Here is a 15,670-nt window from a genome sequence, read left to right on the forward strand (position 1 = left end):
CACCTACCCTGCAGTATCTGGGTATCTGGAATCTGGGCTGCGGCCTGGGAAGGCTGGAGAGGCAGATGGCAGTGCCTACCGGCTCTCCTCCCTGTCCTGCCTCTGTCCCAGGGGCCAGGCTCTACCTGTGTGGTGGTAGGTGGGCTGTCAAGACGTGTGTCATGTACATTTGTATCAAAAATAAATAAGTGACCATGTGCTGTTGCTGACGCTAAAAAATGGCCCCAGGGGTGGGGGGACTGAGGAGCTGGCAGACGTGAGGGAGAAAGTCCAACCTGTTGAGAACATGAAGCAAATGAAGATTCCAGCTGCTCCAGCCCTGAAACTCAGAATGACAGCCTTTGTGTTCTAGAAAAGGAGCTGGGAAATAAGGCTTCCCTAACTAGGGCCACCTCCCCACTCCCCACCATGGCAGCAGGTCGGGCTCTTATCAGGCTCCTAAAACTATGGCTAAGGCCAGCTATGGGGAAGAGGTGCCTAACTTGCTGTTGTGAACGCCCACTTCAAACAAAATCTGAATGGCCTCGGCTGGCGTCCTGGGTTGGAAGTGTCTGTGTGGCTGACGCACAAGTTCAATCCCAGACTCTACCAAAATAATTTAATTAGAAATACAGGCAAGGGAGGCGGAAAGGGCCCCTTTCCTCACCGGAAGAGTGGAACACACCACAGGGACGAGCCCCTTAGCAGTGCTGAGGCGGGTCTGCTCCGCCTGGCCACCAGGGGGCGACCCTGCGCAGGGTCCACGTGGCAGAGGTCGCGGCCTCCCGGGCGACAAAGCAAACCTGCCACGGTGGCAGGGCCAGGGCAGGTCAGTCGGAGCTGTCCCCATCTGGGCCGCTGTCCGGCGTGGGTGGGAGCAGGGGTCTCCGGCGGGAGCGCTTGACCCGGCGCGGGGGCATGAGCAGCCTCCTTTTGAGCACAGCTACGGGCAGGGCGGGGACCGGTCAGAGCACCGCAGTGGGGCCAGGGCAGACCTGGGCAGGCAAGACGGGCAAGTGCTCACCGGCCACCGTGTCCTGGCTGTCGGCCGTGGGCTCCCAGTAGATGCTCTCCCCACGTCGGAAGTTTCGATGCAACCGAGTGCAGAGCGTGGCCAGAGTGAGCAGCACCAACAGGAAAGTCAGGGCCATGGCAGCCCAAGCGGCCTCCTCCGTGCGCGGGGTGGGGCCCCGGGCCACCCGCGGAGGCGCCGCCGCCCGAGGGGCTGGGGAAGCCTCCCCTGGACACGTGCAGCTCCCTGAGCTGCTCTGCCCTTTGGGCACTGGAGCCTCTAGCCTGGAGCTGGCATTGCCTCCAAGCCCCTCAGGCAGCACCGGGGGAGTGGGCACAGATGGCGCCTCACCCCGGGCAGCCAACATTGGCTGCCGGGGCCCCTGGCTCTGCGGGGAAGCAGAGGAGAACCTCAGGCCTGAGGGGGTGGGCTGGAGACCAAGGGCAGCCCGCAGCCCCCGCCTCTTGGCACCACCAGGAGACAGGTGCCTGGGCCCTCTAGTTGCCTCCTCTGCACCAGGGGGCCGCCAGCTCCACAGAGTAAAGGCCAAAGCTGAAGCCTGGGGACAGAAATAGCAGTCACCTTTTACCCTGCCCAGGTAACCCAAGGACCCCACCACCAACCAAGCCCAGCACCCCTCACCTGCACACACCCTCTCCAGCACAGCCTCCCTCTACCTGGCCTTGGCACCAAGGACCCAGAAAGCCCATCAGAGCAGAGCCATGCCGCCTTCTTCCTCTGCCTCCGCCGCCACCTCCTCTTCAGCAAGTGGGTAGCCCGGGCCGGCTCTATCCACGCCATCTCCAGCACCACGCCCCATGCTGCCAACACCAGGGGCTAGGAAAGCAGAGCTTAGATGAAGGTGGGGAGCAAGCAGGAGGAAGTCTCTGCATTTTCCTTCCCCTGCACATGGGGCTACCGCCTCTGCCAAAGGCAGACAACCACCTTTCATAACCACTTACCCGCTCCTGAGTAAGGCTAGCGTCAGCGGCCAGTGAGGGCTGGGCCACACAAACGTGGGCCAGGAGGGCAAGCTGGAGCTTCAGCCAAGGATGTGTGCAGGGGTGGTAGAAGAAGCGGACATCCTCGGCCTAGAGAAAAAAGCATGGAGACACCACTCCAGGCCCAGGGCACTCTGAGAAACCCAAGGTCTCCCATTCTGGGGGCCAGCTTAAAGGGATCCTGGGGGTGGCCGGATGACCCACCTGCAGGGTTCAGGAAAGGACAAAGAGCCCTGGGTGCTGGCAAGCATTCCCTCCCGCCTCTGAGTGTTCCTCTCACCCCTCCTCCCCATCAGGTGCCACCCCTCGAAGCTCACAGCTTCCCTGACAGCAAGCCTGGTTAATGCTGTCAGGCCCCACTGTTTAGCTGTTATTCCTCTGCGCCTGCAACAATGGCTCCACAGGTCCCCGGTCTAGACTAGAAGCATCCCCCACATGGAGACCAGGTCTTCTATTTACTGATTCTATCTATATATTCAATCTCCCCGCCAAACATCCAAATACAGGACACTCAGGCAACAGGTGCATGATCCCACGACAGAAACACTTCAACTACTATTAATTCTTTGATTGAGCTGGCCTGACGCTCAGATGTTATAGGAGATGCCAGAAGCCAACTCCTGGACTCTGCGGGGAACGTAAAGGAAACTCAGGGCAACAGAACCAACGCAGATGAAAGAGCAAACTAATAAAACTCAAAGTGAGTAGTGGCTCAGTTATAAGAGCTAAGTTGTAAGCATTACATGAATTTGGAGAAGGTGATGAATAAGGGCTGGCGTGATCGGGCATGGTCTCGAGAAAGCGGACTCTCGCGCTGGGCTTTGGAGGTGGATGGGATGGATGACAGGAGGGCTGGGCGCTACCCACTTCAGCTTCAGGTGAGGAGAGGCTGGTGTGGAGAACAAGCAGCAGCAAAGGTAGAGCAGTGGCAATGAGGCTGGAACTCACGTGTGTTGAGCAAACCAACACAAACAGAGGGGGAACCAAAGATCTGGGGATGTCAGATGAGGCTTATTTAGGCAGGGCCCGAAAAGCTGGGGGTGGCAGGTGGGGAGAGGCATCAGAAAAAAAAGCCACTGACGTTTCTGAACAGTGGAAGGATTTAATGAAAGGGTGTTTGAGGGAAGGAATCAGGTAGGTGGCATGAGGTTTCTTGGCCTGGAGCTCTTACAAGGTTCAAAAAAGAGTTAGATGTGGGGCACCTGAGTGGCTCAGTCATTAAGTATCTGCCTTTGGCTCAGGTCATGATCCCAGGATTCTGGGATTGAGCCCCATTATCAGGCTCCTTGCTTGGTGGAAGGCCTGCTTCTCTCTCTCCCACTTCCCCTCCTTGTGTTCCCTCTCGCTGTCAAATAAATAAATAAATAAATAAAAATTAAAGATGTTTCAAAAGGAAAAACCAAAGGGTCAGGGAAGCTATCTGACCACTGTCAATGAAAACAGAGTTGGCCATGCAAGGTGAACCCAGGTTTTGGTGCCTGGTAACCCTGGGCACACACATACAGCTTCCTACTGCCCCCAAGTACCATCACACACAATTCATTTAGGCCTCGGGAGCAGGGACATTACTCACATCCCCTCTTAAGAAAACTGGGTCCCAGAGGCACCTGAGTGGCTCAGTGGGTTAAGGCCTCTGCCTTCTGCTCAAGTCATGACCTCAGAGTCCTGGGATCAAGCCCCCTCTTGGGGGGGGGGGGGGGGGGTCTCTGCTCAGTGGGGAGCCTGCTTCTCCCTCTCTGCCTGCCTCTCTCTGCCTACTTGTAAGCTCTGTCAAATAAAATCTTAAAGAAAAAGAAGAGAAAAGAAAAGAAAAAAAGAAAGAAAGAAAAAATGGGCCCAGAGAAGTCAGGAGAGTTCCCACAGTCACACAGAAGAGTGACGGCATGGATCGTTTCTTTTTGGTCAGAGTTCCCCTTGCAGCCTCCTGCCGAGGGGCAGATAGCTAGGTAGCTACTCGACAGCATTCCTGACACAGCACTGACAGGGCAGAGGCCCACGGTTCCCTGTCTAGGGACTGAGAACACGGTCTTGGTGGGGAATGGAACTGGAAAGCAGAAAACGAGGAGCAAGCCTGCAAGGAGCTCACGGGCTCCCACCAAGGAGGGCTCCCGCCTGTACGTACCTGCCATCGGCTCCTCCTCGCGTAAGTCACTCTCGGTGACACCTGTGCACGGAGGGGAAAGAGGACTTAGAGCAGCTGGGGGACTCCGTGCGGGGGGAGGGAAAGGGACAGCAGGCCCCATACCGCCGGCTGGGAGGGAGACATTGGCAACTGACAGCCAGAGGAATAGGCAGAGGTCCTCAGAGGATGACTGTGGAGGGCGCAGCCCGGCCAGAGCAGGGCCGGGTTGCTCCTCCACACCCCTCTCTCCCACCCCACCATCAGGCTCCTACCTGTGGCGGCAGAGGCCACAGGCCCTCGGGACAATGGGCTCCCACTTCCTCCTCCGGCTCGGCCACCACCTGTGGGTCCAAGGCCCAGAAGAGCTGGGACACTGGGCTTGGCGTGGGCCCTGCCCTCCCCTCCCAGGCCCAGCCCGCCGGGGGTGGAGGGGGTTACTCTTAGTCCCCTCCACGCGCCCCTCCTTCCAGGACGAACTTTCGGCAAAGCGCTTTGGGATCCCAGGCCGAAGCCTGCTCGGGAGCGCGTCGCCTTACCTCACTAGGACCTAGGAGCCCCGCAAGGGCTGCCAGGAGAAGCAGCTGGGGGGAAGGCGGAGGAGGCGCCATCCCTGCCCGCCCGGGAAGCTGGCGGCCGCCGGGCAAGCCAGGGAGCGCGTGCCCCTGCGTCGCCCCCCGTACCGCCCCTATGCCCACGTAGAACCCGGGCGCGCGCGCTCGTCGTCCCGCCCCCACCCCCAGGACGCGCGCCCCGCCGCTCCAGGCTCGCGCCCCCCCCCCGCCTCGCCCCTCCCCCGCAGCTGCGAGCTACTCTCGCCCCGCCTCCGCCCCGCCAAGGCCCGCCCACAACCGCGGACTTGGCGCGCACGCGCCCTAAACTCGAAGCCGGAAAAGTTTTGTGTAGGTTCCCCGGCCCGAGTGGACTGTGCTGCCAGACCCGCGGGGAATCCCTCCTTCGCCCGCGCTTTCGTCCCATCGCGTCTCCGCGGCCTGCAGCCTGGGTGGGATCATGGAGCTGGGCGAAGGGCGGGAAATGGGATCCCAGTGAAGCGAGTGGCTCCGGAGGTACGCTCCTCCCGCAAACCCGCTTCAGACACGTCAGTATGACCTGCAACTAGATGAGGGGCAGAATCAAGAAGTCCGAGCTGCGAGAGGAAGAGAGTCCCCGCTCTAGAGCTTCACCTTCAGTCCATCCCACCCGTGCCCTCGAAAAGAGGGCCCGAACCTAGCCAGAGGAGTTTCGGAGGGTCTCGGGCCTCTACCCGCCCCAGTCCCAGAAGTCCCAAGAAGCCGAAGCCGGGCCTGGGGCCGCTTTGCTCCCCCACGCCCGCCTCCTCTCTTGTCGTTTGTTCAGCGATGGCCGGCGTGTGCTTAGGAAGACATTTGTCACCGTGAGGTGGAAGACGCAGAGGGGAGAAGGGAGAGCCGGTTCGGCTACCCTCTTCCCAGAGCCCTTCACCTTGGCCTGGCTGAGGATTGAGGAAAAACGGGAACTTGGGTGGAGGGTGAAGGTTGAGATGCCCAGCCTCAAACTTCGAAGTAGAGCAAAAACGGGTTATTTCGAAATAAAGAACGTGACTTACAAGAGGGTTATTTACCCATCCCTCCCTCGTTCCCCTGTAATTGCTAGCTACTGAAATGATGAAGGGACTGCAACCCAGCCCCTGCCACCGCCCCATCGCAGACTGACAGGCATCCCGGAGCAGGACTTCTGACTGCATCTTTTCCCCCAGCTTGGGGATGCTGCTTCTGGGGAAGCCCCGCTCAGGGAGCGGTGTTGAGGGTTTCCATTAGCTGCAGCTAGGCTCCTGGGAGCCCCATGCTCCCGGGGTGTTGGCGGGGGCGGGGGGTAGCGCGCCGGCATCAAATCCGCTGTCGGACGGGACGCCGGCCCAACCCCGCTGGCCCGGAGCCGGACCCCCCGCCCGGCGGGGCTCTAGTGTAGTTGAGGGCGCCCGCAGGGCCGAGACAAACACCGAGGTCAGAGAGCACGTCCGAGCCTGCGAAGGGAAGGAGCGGCTAGTTGCTCCGGCTGCAGCTGCAGCGGCCCAGCGGGAGCCAGAGAGCCCGCGCCCGGTGCTGGGGTTTATTCACTTCTTCCTTTTGCTACTTCTCAGCTCCGGCCCCTGAGGGCGCAGCGACTCATCGTCTCCCCCCAGCAGCTACACACTAAGCGGGGCCGACGGGAGGGGTCGTGGGGGGGGGGTCTTTGATGCTTATCCCGTGCCCCGATCCTCGGTCTCCGAGTGTCCCCACTCTCTGCCGCCAACACCCCACTCCTCGGCTCGCTGCCCTCCCCACTCCCTTCCGGCTCGCCCGCGCGTCCTCGCTCCCTTTTTGTGGCCTAGGCTCCTTTCACCTTCTGCTCCAGCTTGTCGCAATCTCTGTACAAAGGGCCTGGGGCGGGATTGGGGGCGGGCGAGGGGAGCCGGGCCCGAACTGGCTGCCTCTGCGGGGCCACGGCCAATCCGGAGCGCCCACCGCCCACCCCCACCCCCGCGCTGGAGAGCCCTGGGCAGCCGCCGGCGGCCGGGCGGAGTCGCCCGCAGAGTGGGGAGCTCGCAGAGGGGACGGCCCCGCCGCCTGCCGCCCTCCAGCCGCCGGGGGCTCTGCTACCTCGCCATGCCGCCGTGGGACGCCGCCCTCGCCCTGCTGGTAGCCGCGCTCGCCCTGCTTGGCGTGCTGGCCCCGCGGCTGCGGCGCGCCGTCGGAGCGAGGACTGTGCCGGCGGCCGGCGGCCAGGACCACGAGGAGGAGACGGGCGGCGGAGGTGCCGCAGACCAGTTCAGCGACGGGCGGGAGCCACTGCCCGGCGGGTGCAGGCTCATCTGTAAACCGTCGGCGCTGGCTCAGTGCTTGCTGAGCGCCTTGCGACGCTCGGCAGCGCTGGTGCCGCGCCCGCGCTCCTGGCTCTGCGGGCCCCACCTGCAGACCCTCTGCCACTTCGTGCTGCCCGTGGGGCCGGGGCCTGAGCTGGCCCGGGAGTACCTGCAGTTAGCGGACGACGGGCTGGTGGCCCTGGACTGGGTCGTGGGACCTTGTCCCCGGGGCCGGCGGGTCACCAACGCGGGAGGCCATCCCGCGGTGCTGCTGGTAATCCCCAATGCGTGGGGGCGCCTCACTCGCAACGTGCTCGGCCTCTGCCTGCTCGCCCTGGAGCGCGGCTACTACCCGGTCATCTTCCACCGCCGCGGCCACCACGGCTGCCCGCTGGTCAGCCCCCGGCTGCAGCCTTTCGGGGACCCGTCCGACCTCAAGGAGGCTGTCACTTACATCCGCTTCCGACACCCGGCGGCCCCTCTGTTCGCGGTGAGCGAGGGCTCGGGATCCGCGCTCCTGCTGTCCTACCTGGGCGAGTGCGGCTCGTCCAGCTATGTGACCGGCGCCGCCTGCATCTCGCCGGTGCTGCGCTGCCGCGAGTGGTTTGAGGCCGGCCTGCCCTGGCCCTACGAGCGGGGCTTCCTGCTCCTCCAGAAGATGGCCCTCAGCAGGTGGGTGACGGAGGCCGAAGACCGGCAAGGAAGAGGAGGGCGTAGGGGTCTTGGGCTGACGAAGAAACAGACCTGCCTGGTAGCGAATCACATAGGTTTAGGGCAATTTGGGCAGGGCTCTCCGCACACGCTTTCCGAAGCTATCCAAACCCACTAGACAGAACCAGGGAAACAGGTTTAAAGGCCATGGGCGGACTCAGCATCATTATGGTAGAACAGGGACACCTGCCCTGGGGCCCCATGGCCTTGTGTTAGCCCCAGGGTGTCCTAGCAACTGAGCACCTACCTGCCCCACCTGTAAGCCGAGGCAGCGGCACACGTTTACCACTTAACCCACAGCTTGTCGAATCAGCAGAGTGTTCTGGAAGCAATTAGGACTGATTGTCTGCCCGGAATGTTTCCTTATTAGTCTTATTAGTCTGTGCCTAGAAGTGACAGGAATCAGAAATTTGGTGGTATGTGATTTACTAACATTCTCTGGATTTGCATATTCCTCGATATGGATCCAAAAATGTAAAGAATATGTCAACATACTTTTAAAAAAATCTCCAAAAGGAGAGCAGTCCACCCCTAGGGTGACAGGTGAGGCTTTGGCACTGAAGAGGCCAAGGGACATTCCCACAGAGAATGATCAGGACTCAGCTTGCACTGCTGCCTTCCTAGGAGGTGGCAAAATGGGGTCAAAGACATTCAAGCAGAAAGTGTGGTGTGGCAGAAAGACCTGGGGTGTGCAGGCAGACTCACTTCAGTTCAAATCCTAACACTGGGTAGGTGCTCAAAAAGTGATAGCAATGGTAATTTCTCTTCCTCTCCTTGCCCTGTTTTGTTCTGAGAAGGCCAAACCCTGAGCTCAACAATGGCCCCAGGAGCTGTCATGGCAGACCAGAACTTCTGGGCCTCCGAGGCAAGGTGTTCTCCTTGGGCTTGATTGCCAGTTTCCATTCCCAAATAACATCGGCCCTCCCCCCGCCCCCACCCAGTGCTGACTCGGGGCACCTGCTGGAGGATAAGGGGAGGGAAGCGGAGAGGAAATCTGGGCCTTTGGCATCTGCCCTGCCTATAGAAGTTCGGGATGGAAAACTCAGGGCAAGCCTCTTTGGATGTTTGCTGGAGACACACATCCAGATTCAACTGGCTACGTCTGGATTGATATGCCCAAAGCGCTGAGCTGCCCATCCCGGCCTCCGAGTCAGGGTGCCAGGCTCTCTCCACGGAGGTGGAAACAGCAGAAATGCCCCTCTTCCCCAGAGCAGTGGCTCTCAGGCTCCCATGTGGGAACTTACCCTGTAAAATAATTATACACCTGGCCGCTTCCTCAGCCCTTTCTAGGAATACCTGTACCACTGCTCAAGGTTTGCCTTTATCTGGACAGCATGTTAGCTTGTAAAAAATAGACTAATATAACCTGAAGAAAGATGTTAACAGCGGAGGGGGGGTGTCACCTGCTGGTTTGGATAGTTTGAACCAGGGGGTTCTAGCAGGGCTTCAGGAGATGACGGTTCAGAGCAGGTTGCCTACAGAGGGTCAGGAGTTGAGGTCAGGAGGAGAGCTGTCACAGTGGATCAGCTACTGTGAAGTCACTTGCTGCCCCCAGGGTGAGGCAGGCTAATGCCATGAATGCAGGCCTGGTAGGAACTGTGACACAGCACGAGGGAAGAAATGCCCTGAATGCCTGCCCATGTTGCCAGACCTTTCCCTTTCCTTAGAGAACCCAAATATCTGCACTTTATGTGACATCTCCAGGTTTTCAATGATGACAGTGGGGCACCGGGCCCGCTCAGTCTGAAGAGCATGTGACGATCTCAGGGTTGTGAGTTCAAGCCCTGCACTGGGCATAGAGTTCACTTAATAAAATCTTTAAATGATGACAGTGAAATGGAAGTTTAAAAAAGTGTCATATGGCCAAAGGATGTCTCTGGGGCCAGAATCTGGCCTGTGGCCTGCCCCTCTGGCACGCCTGTTGTCAGTTCATTTCCTCATGCTTCCCTCTCTTTCCTACCCTCCCTGCCCCTCGTCGTGCTGCCAGGTATGCCTCGGCCCTGCAGGACGCCGTGGACACCCACAGGCTGTTCAGGAGCCGCTCCCTGCGAGAGTTTGAGGAGACCCTGTTCTGCCACACCAAGAGTTTCCCCATCAGCTGGGACACCTACTGGGACCACAACGACCCCCTCCGGGATGTGGACGAGGCCGCGGTGCCTGTGCTGTGTATCTCCAGTGCCGACGACCCCGTGTGCGGGCCCCCGGACCACTTTCTGCCCGCGGAACTCTTTCACAGCAACCCCTACTTTTTCCTCCTGCTCAGTCACCATGGAGGCCACTGCGGCTTCCTGCGCCAGGAGCCCTTGCCAGCCTGGAGCCACGAGGTCACCTTGGAGTACTTCCGGGCCTTGACGGAGTTCTTCAGAACGGAAGAGAGAATGAAAGGGCTGAGCAGGCACCGGGCTTCATTCCTGGGGGGCCGGCGTCGCTGGGGGACCCTGCAGAAGAGAGAGGCCTCTCCCTCTTCCAATCTGGAGGAGATCTTTAGCTGGAAGCGATCATACACGAGGTGAGGGCCTGCCTGAGAACAGAGCCGGGCACGCAGAGTCCTGAACCAGCTGCGAGGACAGAAGGGGGCCTGCACTCGGGGCCTTTGTGGCTGATTCGGCCCCTCTCTTGGACTGGTCTGTGGAAGAAGGAACTTCCAGCAAGCTGGTGCTCACTTACCCTGAGAACACTCCTGCCCCACGTTTGCGCAACACATTCCAGCTCTTTCTGGTCCGCAGCTGGGCTGTCACTGTCCTGCTGTCCCGTCACCGACCTCATAAGCCAAAGAAGAGCCCCCTTTGAGTCTATGGACTCTTGAGAAAATGCTCTGTGACTAGCAAGGGCTCTAGAAAGAATGGGTGTATGTGCGTCATTGGAAAGCTCTGTCTCACATAAATCATCTGCTCTCTGACCCTGATTCTTGAGCCGGAGCCACTCAGTGTCATGAGGACAGGATGTTTGTGTCTCAGTACCACTTCCCTCCTTTGGCTCTGTGGCTGTGGCACTCTGCTGACTTCAGAGCCGAAGGGCTCCGTCAGTCTTGCGTGAGTGTGGGAAAGGCGGCCGAGGCAGCAAGTGCTGTGCTGAGACTGGGCTGGCGAGGACGACGAGGTACAGAGAGCATGTGTCTGTCATCTGGAAGGCTGAGGTCCCGTCTTCCAGACGAGTCCTGCAGGTGTCTGTTGGGCTGATCTGGGCCTTCAGGCTAGGACTTCAAGCCTAGGGAGATCTTCAGGATGATTTTAGGAAGAGGGAGTCCTCGAACACAGGGCCTGCCAGCCTCTCAGGCACGCTGGCTGCTCCCTCCAGCACCATTCCTGGGGATTACTCCAGAAAGTCCCAGCCAGAGGTGTTTTTCTCCTGCGATGCAGGCTTCTTCTAGGTGGTGAAGACTATAAACCTGCTATCGTTGGTGTTTTCTGGTTCGTTGCCTTCTTTTCTGACACTACTACCGGCCTCTTCCCGTCCAGGGCCTGGAGAGACATCTGGGACCAGAGAAAACAAAAGTTCCAAGAGGTTGGCTAGTGCTTACTCAGTGATTTACGAATATTTCACATTACCACGCTTTTTCTGCTCCATTTATTCAAAAGGCCATCTGTGTCGATGTAGAAAAAGCTTTTTCCTGGAGCTGGCCACTCGCTGGCGGGTTTTATGGTGTTTGGTTTTATGAGGAATAATCCTGAAGATCAGAGTAAAGCAAAACATGCTACAGATTGATCCCCACATCCTGGTTTAAATTAGGCCATTAAACAATATCATAGGACATCTAGTTCTTTGTGTGGCTGTGAACTTAGCCCCGAAGTTTTATTTTAATTTGTTATCAAGAAAGAAGACACCTGTTTTGACAGGAAGCCCCCTCCTAGCCTCAAGACAGCAAACCAATTTTAAAGAGGAGAGAGGTTTATCAAAAGCCCCATCCTATAGCTCAGTATGAGGAATTCCAGGGATCATAATTTCAGACTTGGATCATCTTAGTCCAGCTGTGTTCTAGGTCAAATTGGAAGAAACTCTGAACTATCCTAAAATCTCACCTGAGGTGCAGAGGACACTCAATTATATCTGAGGCACATTATCCTGTCATGAAAAAAGTCACTTACCTCCTTCATTTCTTGCTCCCCTCCTCCACGTTCCCCATCTGATAGTCCTTCACCCTTTCTGAGCAGAAGTAACGAGGAACTGAAATCTAAAGCCATTCCGCTGCTAGTTCACAGCCCCTGTAGAGGGCTTGCTGAGGAAGAATTCCTTACATCTGGCCACCCCCCCCCCAGCATCTGGTATAGTAAGGATTTCAGTTAATTAGGGTGCTGCAGCTGCCCCACCCCCCATGTAGGACCCCAGGATCATTCAGAACTGACTGCAAAATGGAGAGCAGCCCAGTAGGTTTTAACCTGTTGGGGCTTATGGGGCCCCAAGGGCTGAGCTCTGGATTATTGTTCTAGGCCAGATACCATGGGACTCTGGTTTTTTAAGGTAATAGCTTTTGGAGAAATTGTGGTTGGTTTTCTTTTCCTTTTTTATAAGAAAGCAAGCCTGGAGGGGTGGGGCATGGGTATATACATGTAACATTTTTCTTTCAGTGACAGCCCCAGCTTCATTCATTGCCTTGGACCCACAGCCCTAGTACCTAGACCCTAAGGTATTTCTCCTCTGTGTCCCCTGCGCCCCCCTATGCTTATAACCTGTCTCAGGAAGCCACTTCTTTCTCATCTTTCCATTATTGCTTTTTCAGCAAAATTTGCCAAGAATGTGCAGTTCCTGTTCAAGTAGGTTTGGGTGACCCTGACTTTCAGTCTAACTGAAGGAATCGCCCATATTCACTCAGCTTTGGTGAACAGCTGATCAGACAAAACCAGTGGGAAGAACCCCAGGCACACTATTCTGAGACAATTTGTCACCTTTGAACAAAATACCAAGTTATGCGTTTGAGGAAACAAGAAACAACAAAATAAAACTAAGACCACCCAAAGAAGTACCACTGAGTTGGTTTTCCAGGTCTCTTAAGAGCCTTAAGCGATCCTCACAGGCTTCATTCACTTGCTTGCCTTCCTTTGGGTCTCTTCAGTATTTCTAACCACCTTCAAGTCTTAAGAGACAAAAGCAGCAGCAGCCCCCAAAACACAATGGCTTGGAGGAGGTATGATGGAGTCCTCTGTCTCCCCCCACTGGATCAGAATGCAGGAAGCAAAGGACTGCCTCTGAAGGCTTCTGATCTCTAAGACCTAACACTGTGCTTGCTATAACTTCATTCTCCTAAGAGAGTATTTTATGTTCTTTATACATAGGTTTCTAGGGTGGCTTGGCCAGAGACGACAGTATGCAGAATGAAGCCCCAAATCCTCACTTTGAGGAGATACCATCTCTGTTTCGAGTGAAGGTATCCTTCCTACGACTTGAGTACTGTTAAAAAAAAAAAAAAAAAGCCTTAACACAGGAAGTATCAGTTTGGCTTTATAGTTAACCTCAAAATTACCCCAGAGTCAGAAGCTCCTCTCTACTTATCTTCCAGCCAGACTGGAGATCTTCTGTCAGTCAGCCATCCCTGGTAATGCCCAGGTATCTTCCTTTAGAAATGAACCTTAGCATGAATTCCTCTCCCTGCTTAAATAAGCAGATACAATTGGCCACTTGGGTAGAATTTGGTAACAATGCCAATGAGTATTTGTGATTCTTTCACAACCCACGAAGGATGGCATCAGAAATCTTCCCTAGTTCTCCTCACTGGCAGAGACAAGATTGAAAAGTTATACACAGGGAGTGCCTGGAGACGGAGTGAACACCTCAGGAAGCAGGAATTCCCACGTCACTGGTGGGACACGCAAGCTAGACTACTGTTTGGCACACATCACGGTGTGGACGTATGCCAGGAAATAAGGGTGTCCTAAATGAGTTTTCTTTTTTCAAGTAAGCTCTATGCCAAGAGTCCCATACTCTCCTGACTGAGCCAGCCAGGCACCCCAAGGGTGGCCTAGATTAGGTAGAAGGTCTCTTCTCATTTGGGGTGAACCAAAATAATGCAGATGAGCTTGGTGTGTTGTAAAGACTTTTGGTTGGCTTGAGGATCAAGGAGATCACAGACCTGATCCAGATTCTGGGAGTTGGGAAATGACATAAGATTTTAATGAAAATTGAGCCACCTAGGCACCCCAATAAATAAAATCTTAAAAAAAAAAAAAAAGATTTTAATGAGAATAACCTTGCCAAAGTGACCAGAGGATGTTTTAAAATGTCCAGGAAGAACTAAGAGTTTGAAGGAAAACTCTTAAAAGACACTACCAAAAATAAATGTCTCTAGCCCCTCCACCTCCAGCCTTCCTGTGTAATGAGGTAATACCCTAGTACTTACCACTAGTGTGGTTGAACAAAAACTTCTCTCCAACTTGTTTGCTTCTGAATAATAAATCGCAGTCTCCCTGCAACAGCGGAATGTCATTATTTTTTAAATCTCCAGAAAACAAAGGCACTGTTTGTCTTCTGAAGTCCTCTGTGTACTGAGCCATACATGCTCACCTACCTGCAGAGTGAACAGAGCCTCGCTGTACATTCTCTCTTCACCGGCTGTTGCTTCACTTCTGTACATCTAGCTTTGTGTCTCCCCACGCTAACCAGTGGCAGCTCTGTTTAATCAACAACCAGGCCTCCTGTTCTGGGCTAATAATTTCCCAGCAGGCTCAAAATTCCCTGATCATCAGTGGTACCCACATAGAGATATTTTCCACTGAGCAATTAGTAATTTGGGCATTGAATACAGAGTACTGAAGTAGCTTGGAGATGTGGGTTCCAGTTTCTACTTTATCTGTGACCTGTGTGTCTTTGGGAAAGTTATTTTAGAAGTTGTTCCATATGAAAAGACTGAGACTATAAATAGGCCCTAATTTTTAAAAGATTATTTATTTATTTGACAGAGAGAGAGAGAGAGATCACAAGAGATCACAGAGAGGCAGGCAGGGAGAGGGAGAAGCAGGCTCCTTGCTGAGCAGAGAGCCCGATGCGGGGCTCGATCCCAGGACCCTGAGATCATGACCTGAGCCAAAGGCAGAGGCTTTAACCCACTGAGCCACCCAGGTGCCCCAGACCCTAATTTAAAAAAAAAAAAAAATTATTTTAGAGAGTGAAGAGTGTGGGGGTGGTAGTGGAGGGGGTATAGAGGAAGGAGAGAGACTCCCCACTGAGTGGGGAACCCAACATGGGGCTCAATCTCAGGACCCAGAGATCATGACCCAAGCTGCAATTAAGAGGACGCTTGACTCACTGAGTCACCCAGGTGTCCCAATAGGCCTTAATTTAGGATATCTGTTAGGATATAATGAAATAGTAAAAGTAGGTGAGATCCCATTCTCTAAGTCTACTTAGTTCATCAACTGAAACTCAAAGATAAGGTGGCATCTGCTTTCAGATCAAAATGTATTCTCCAATTCTTCTAAGGCCAAGAAGTTCCAGTCATTCCACTGCAAATTTGGGAAGGGCCTACATGAGCTGGGTCCTGGTTGTCCAGTTGAGGGCAGACTCGCCCCACCCCCTTCTCAAACACGTGTACACATACACATACTCAATAACCTTATTGTAGCTAAGAGGGTTCACACTGGTTCATCTGTTCTGCTGGCCAAAACCCATTTTCCTAGTTCTTATAAATGATGGTCAGAGAAGACATGGCTTTCAAATCTCACCATTATTAGTGATGCAGCTAAAGACCAGAACCCAAACCAGTGTTGTTTATGCCATACTTTGCCTTCTCCTAATCCAATCACTGGCTGGGATGACAGTAAATAATGCCCATTTTAGACTTCATAATGCAAAGGATGGTAACAAAAGGGGAAAGAATTTGTCTTCCAAGCTGCTCTAGTACTCACCTCTGTGGGGAAGCCATGTACATTAATCTAAAAATGGAAGCTGTTTATTGCATAGTCCCAACGCCCTCTTCAACTCTGTCTCCCTCTACTATTAAGAACACGTATTTGCAGACATAGTAGCAATTAAAGTCACTCTACAACACATATAGGAAAACACTGTCCTGCAGCTGCTTCTCTGAGATGTAAGTGATA

At 55.2% G+C, this 15,670-nt stretch overlaps 2 protein-coding genes across 2 annotated transcripts; one reads left to right on the forward strand and one right to left on the reverse strand.

The window, feature by feature from the left end:
- Positions 1 to 584: 584 nt before the first annotated feature.
- TP53I13 (tumor protein p53 inducible protein 13) lies at positions 585 to 6,718 on the reverse strand (the record flags this gene model as incomplete). Its single annotated transcript, XM_032848469.1, is given in 9 exon segments — positions 585 to 922; positions 1,004 to 1,550; positions 1,634 to 1,828; positions 1,954 to 2,082; positions 4,115 to 4,156; positions 4,387 to 4,455; positions 4,651 to 4,888; positions 4,890 to 5,227; positions 6,473 to 6,718. Coding segments are annotated over 9 exon segments (1,917 nt in total), but the record flags the coding sequence as incomplete, so codon positions are not given.
- Positions 6,318 to 10,214, forward strand: ABHD15 (abhydrolase domain containing 15). The gene is made up of 2 exons (XM_032848432.1): positions 6,318 to 7,604; positions 9,631 to 10,214. The coding sequence occupies exons 1-2, from the start codon at positions 6,736 to 6,738 to the stop codon at positions 10,154 to 10,156; spliced, it is 1,395 nt and encodes a 464-aa protein (XP_032704323.1). The 5' UTR covers positions 6,318 to 6,735; the 3' UTR covers positions 10,157 to 10,214.
- Positions 10,215 to 15,670: the final 5,456 nt, after the last annotated feature.

The sequence above is a fragment of the Lontra canadensis genome, unplaced genomic scaffold (genome assembly GCF_010015895.1).
Source record: "Lontra canadensis isolate GAN:19392208 unplaced genomic scaffold, GSC_riverotter_1.0 scaffold204, whole genome shotgun sequence".
Classification (NCBI taxonomy): Eukaryota; Metazoa; Chordata; class Mammalia; order Carnivora; family Mustelidae; genus Lontra; species Lontra canadensis.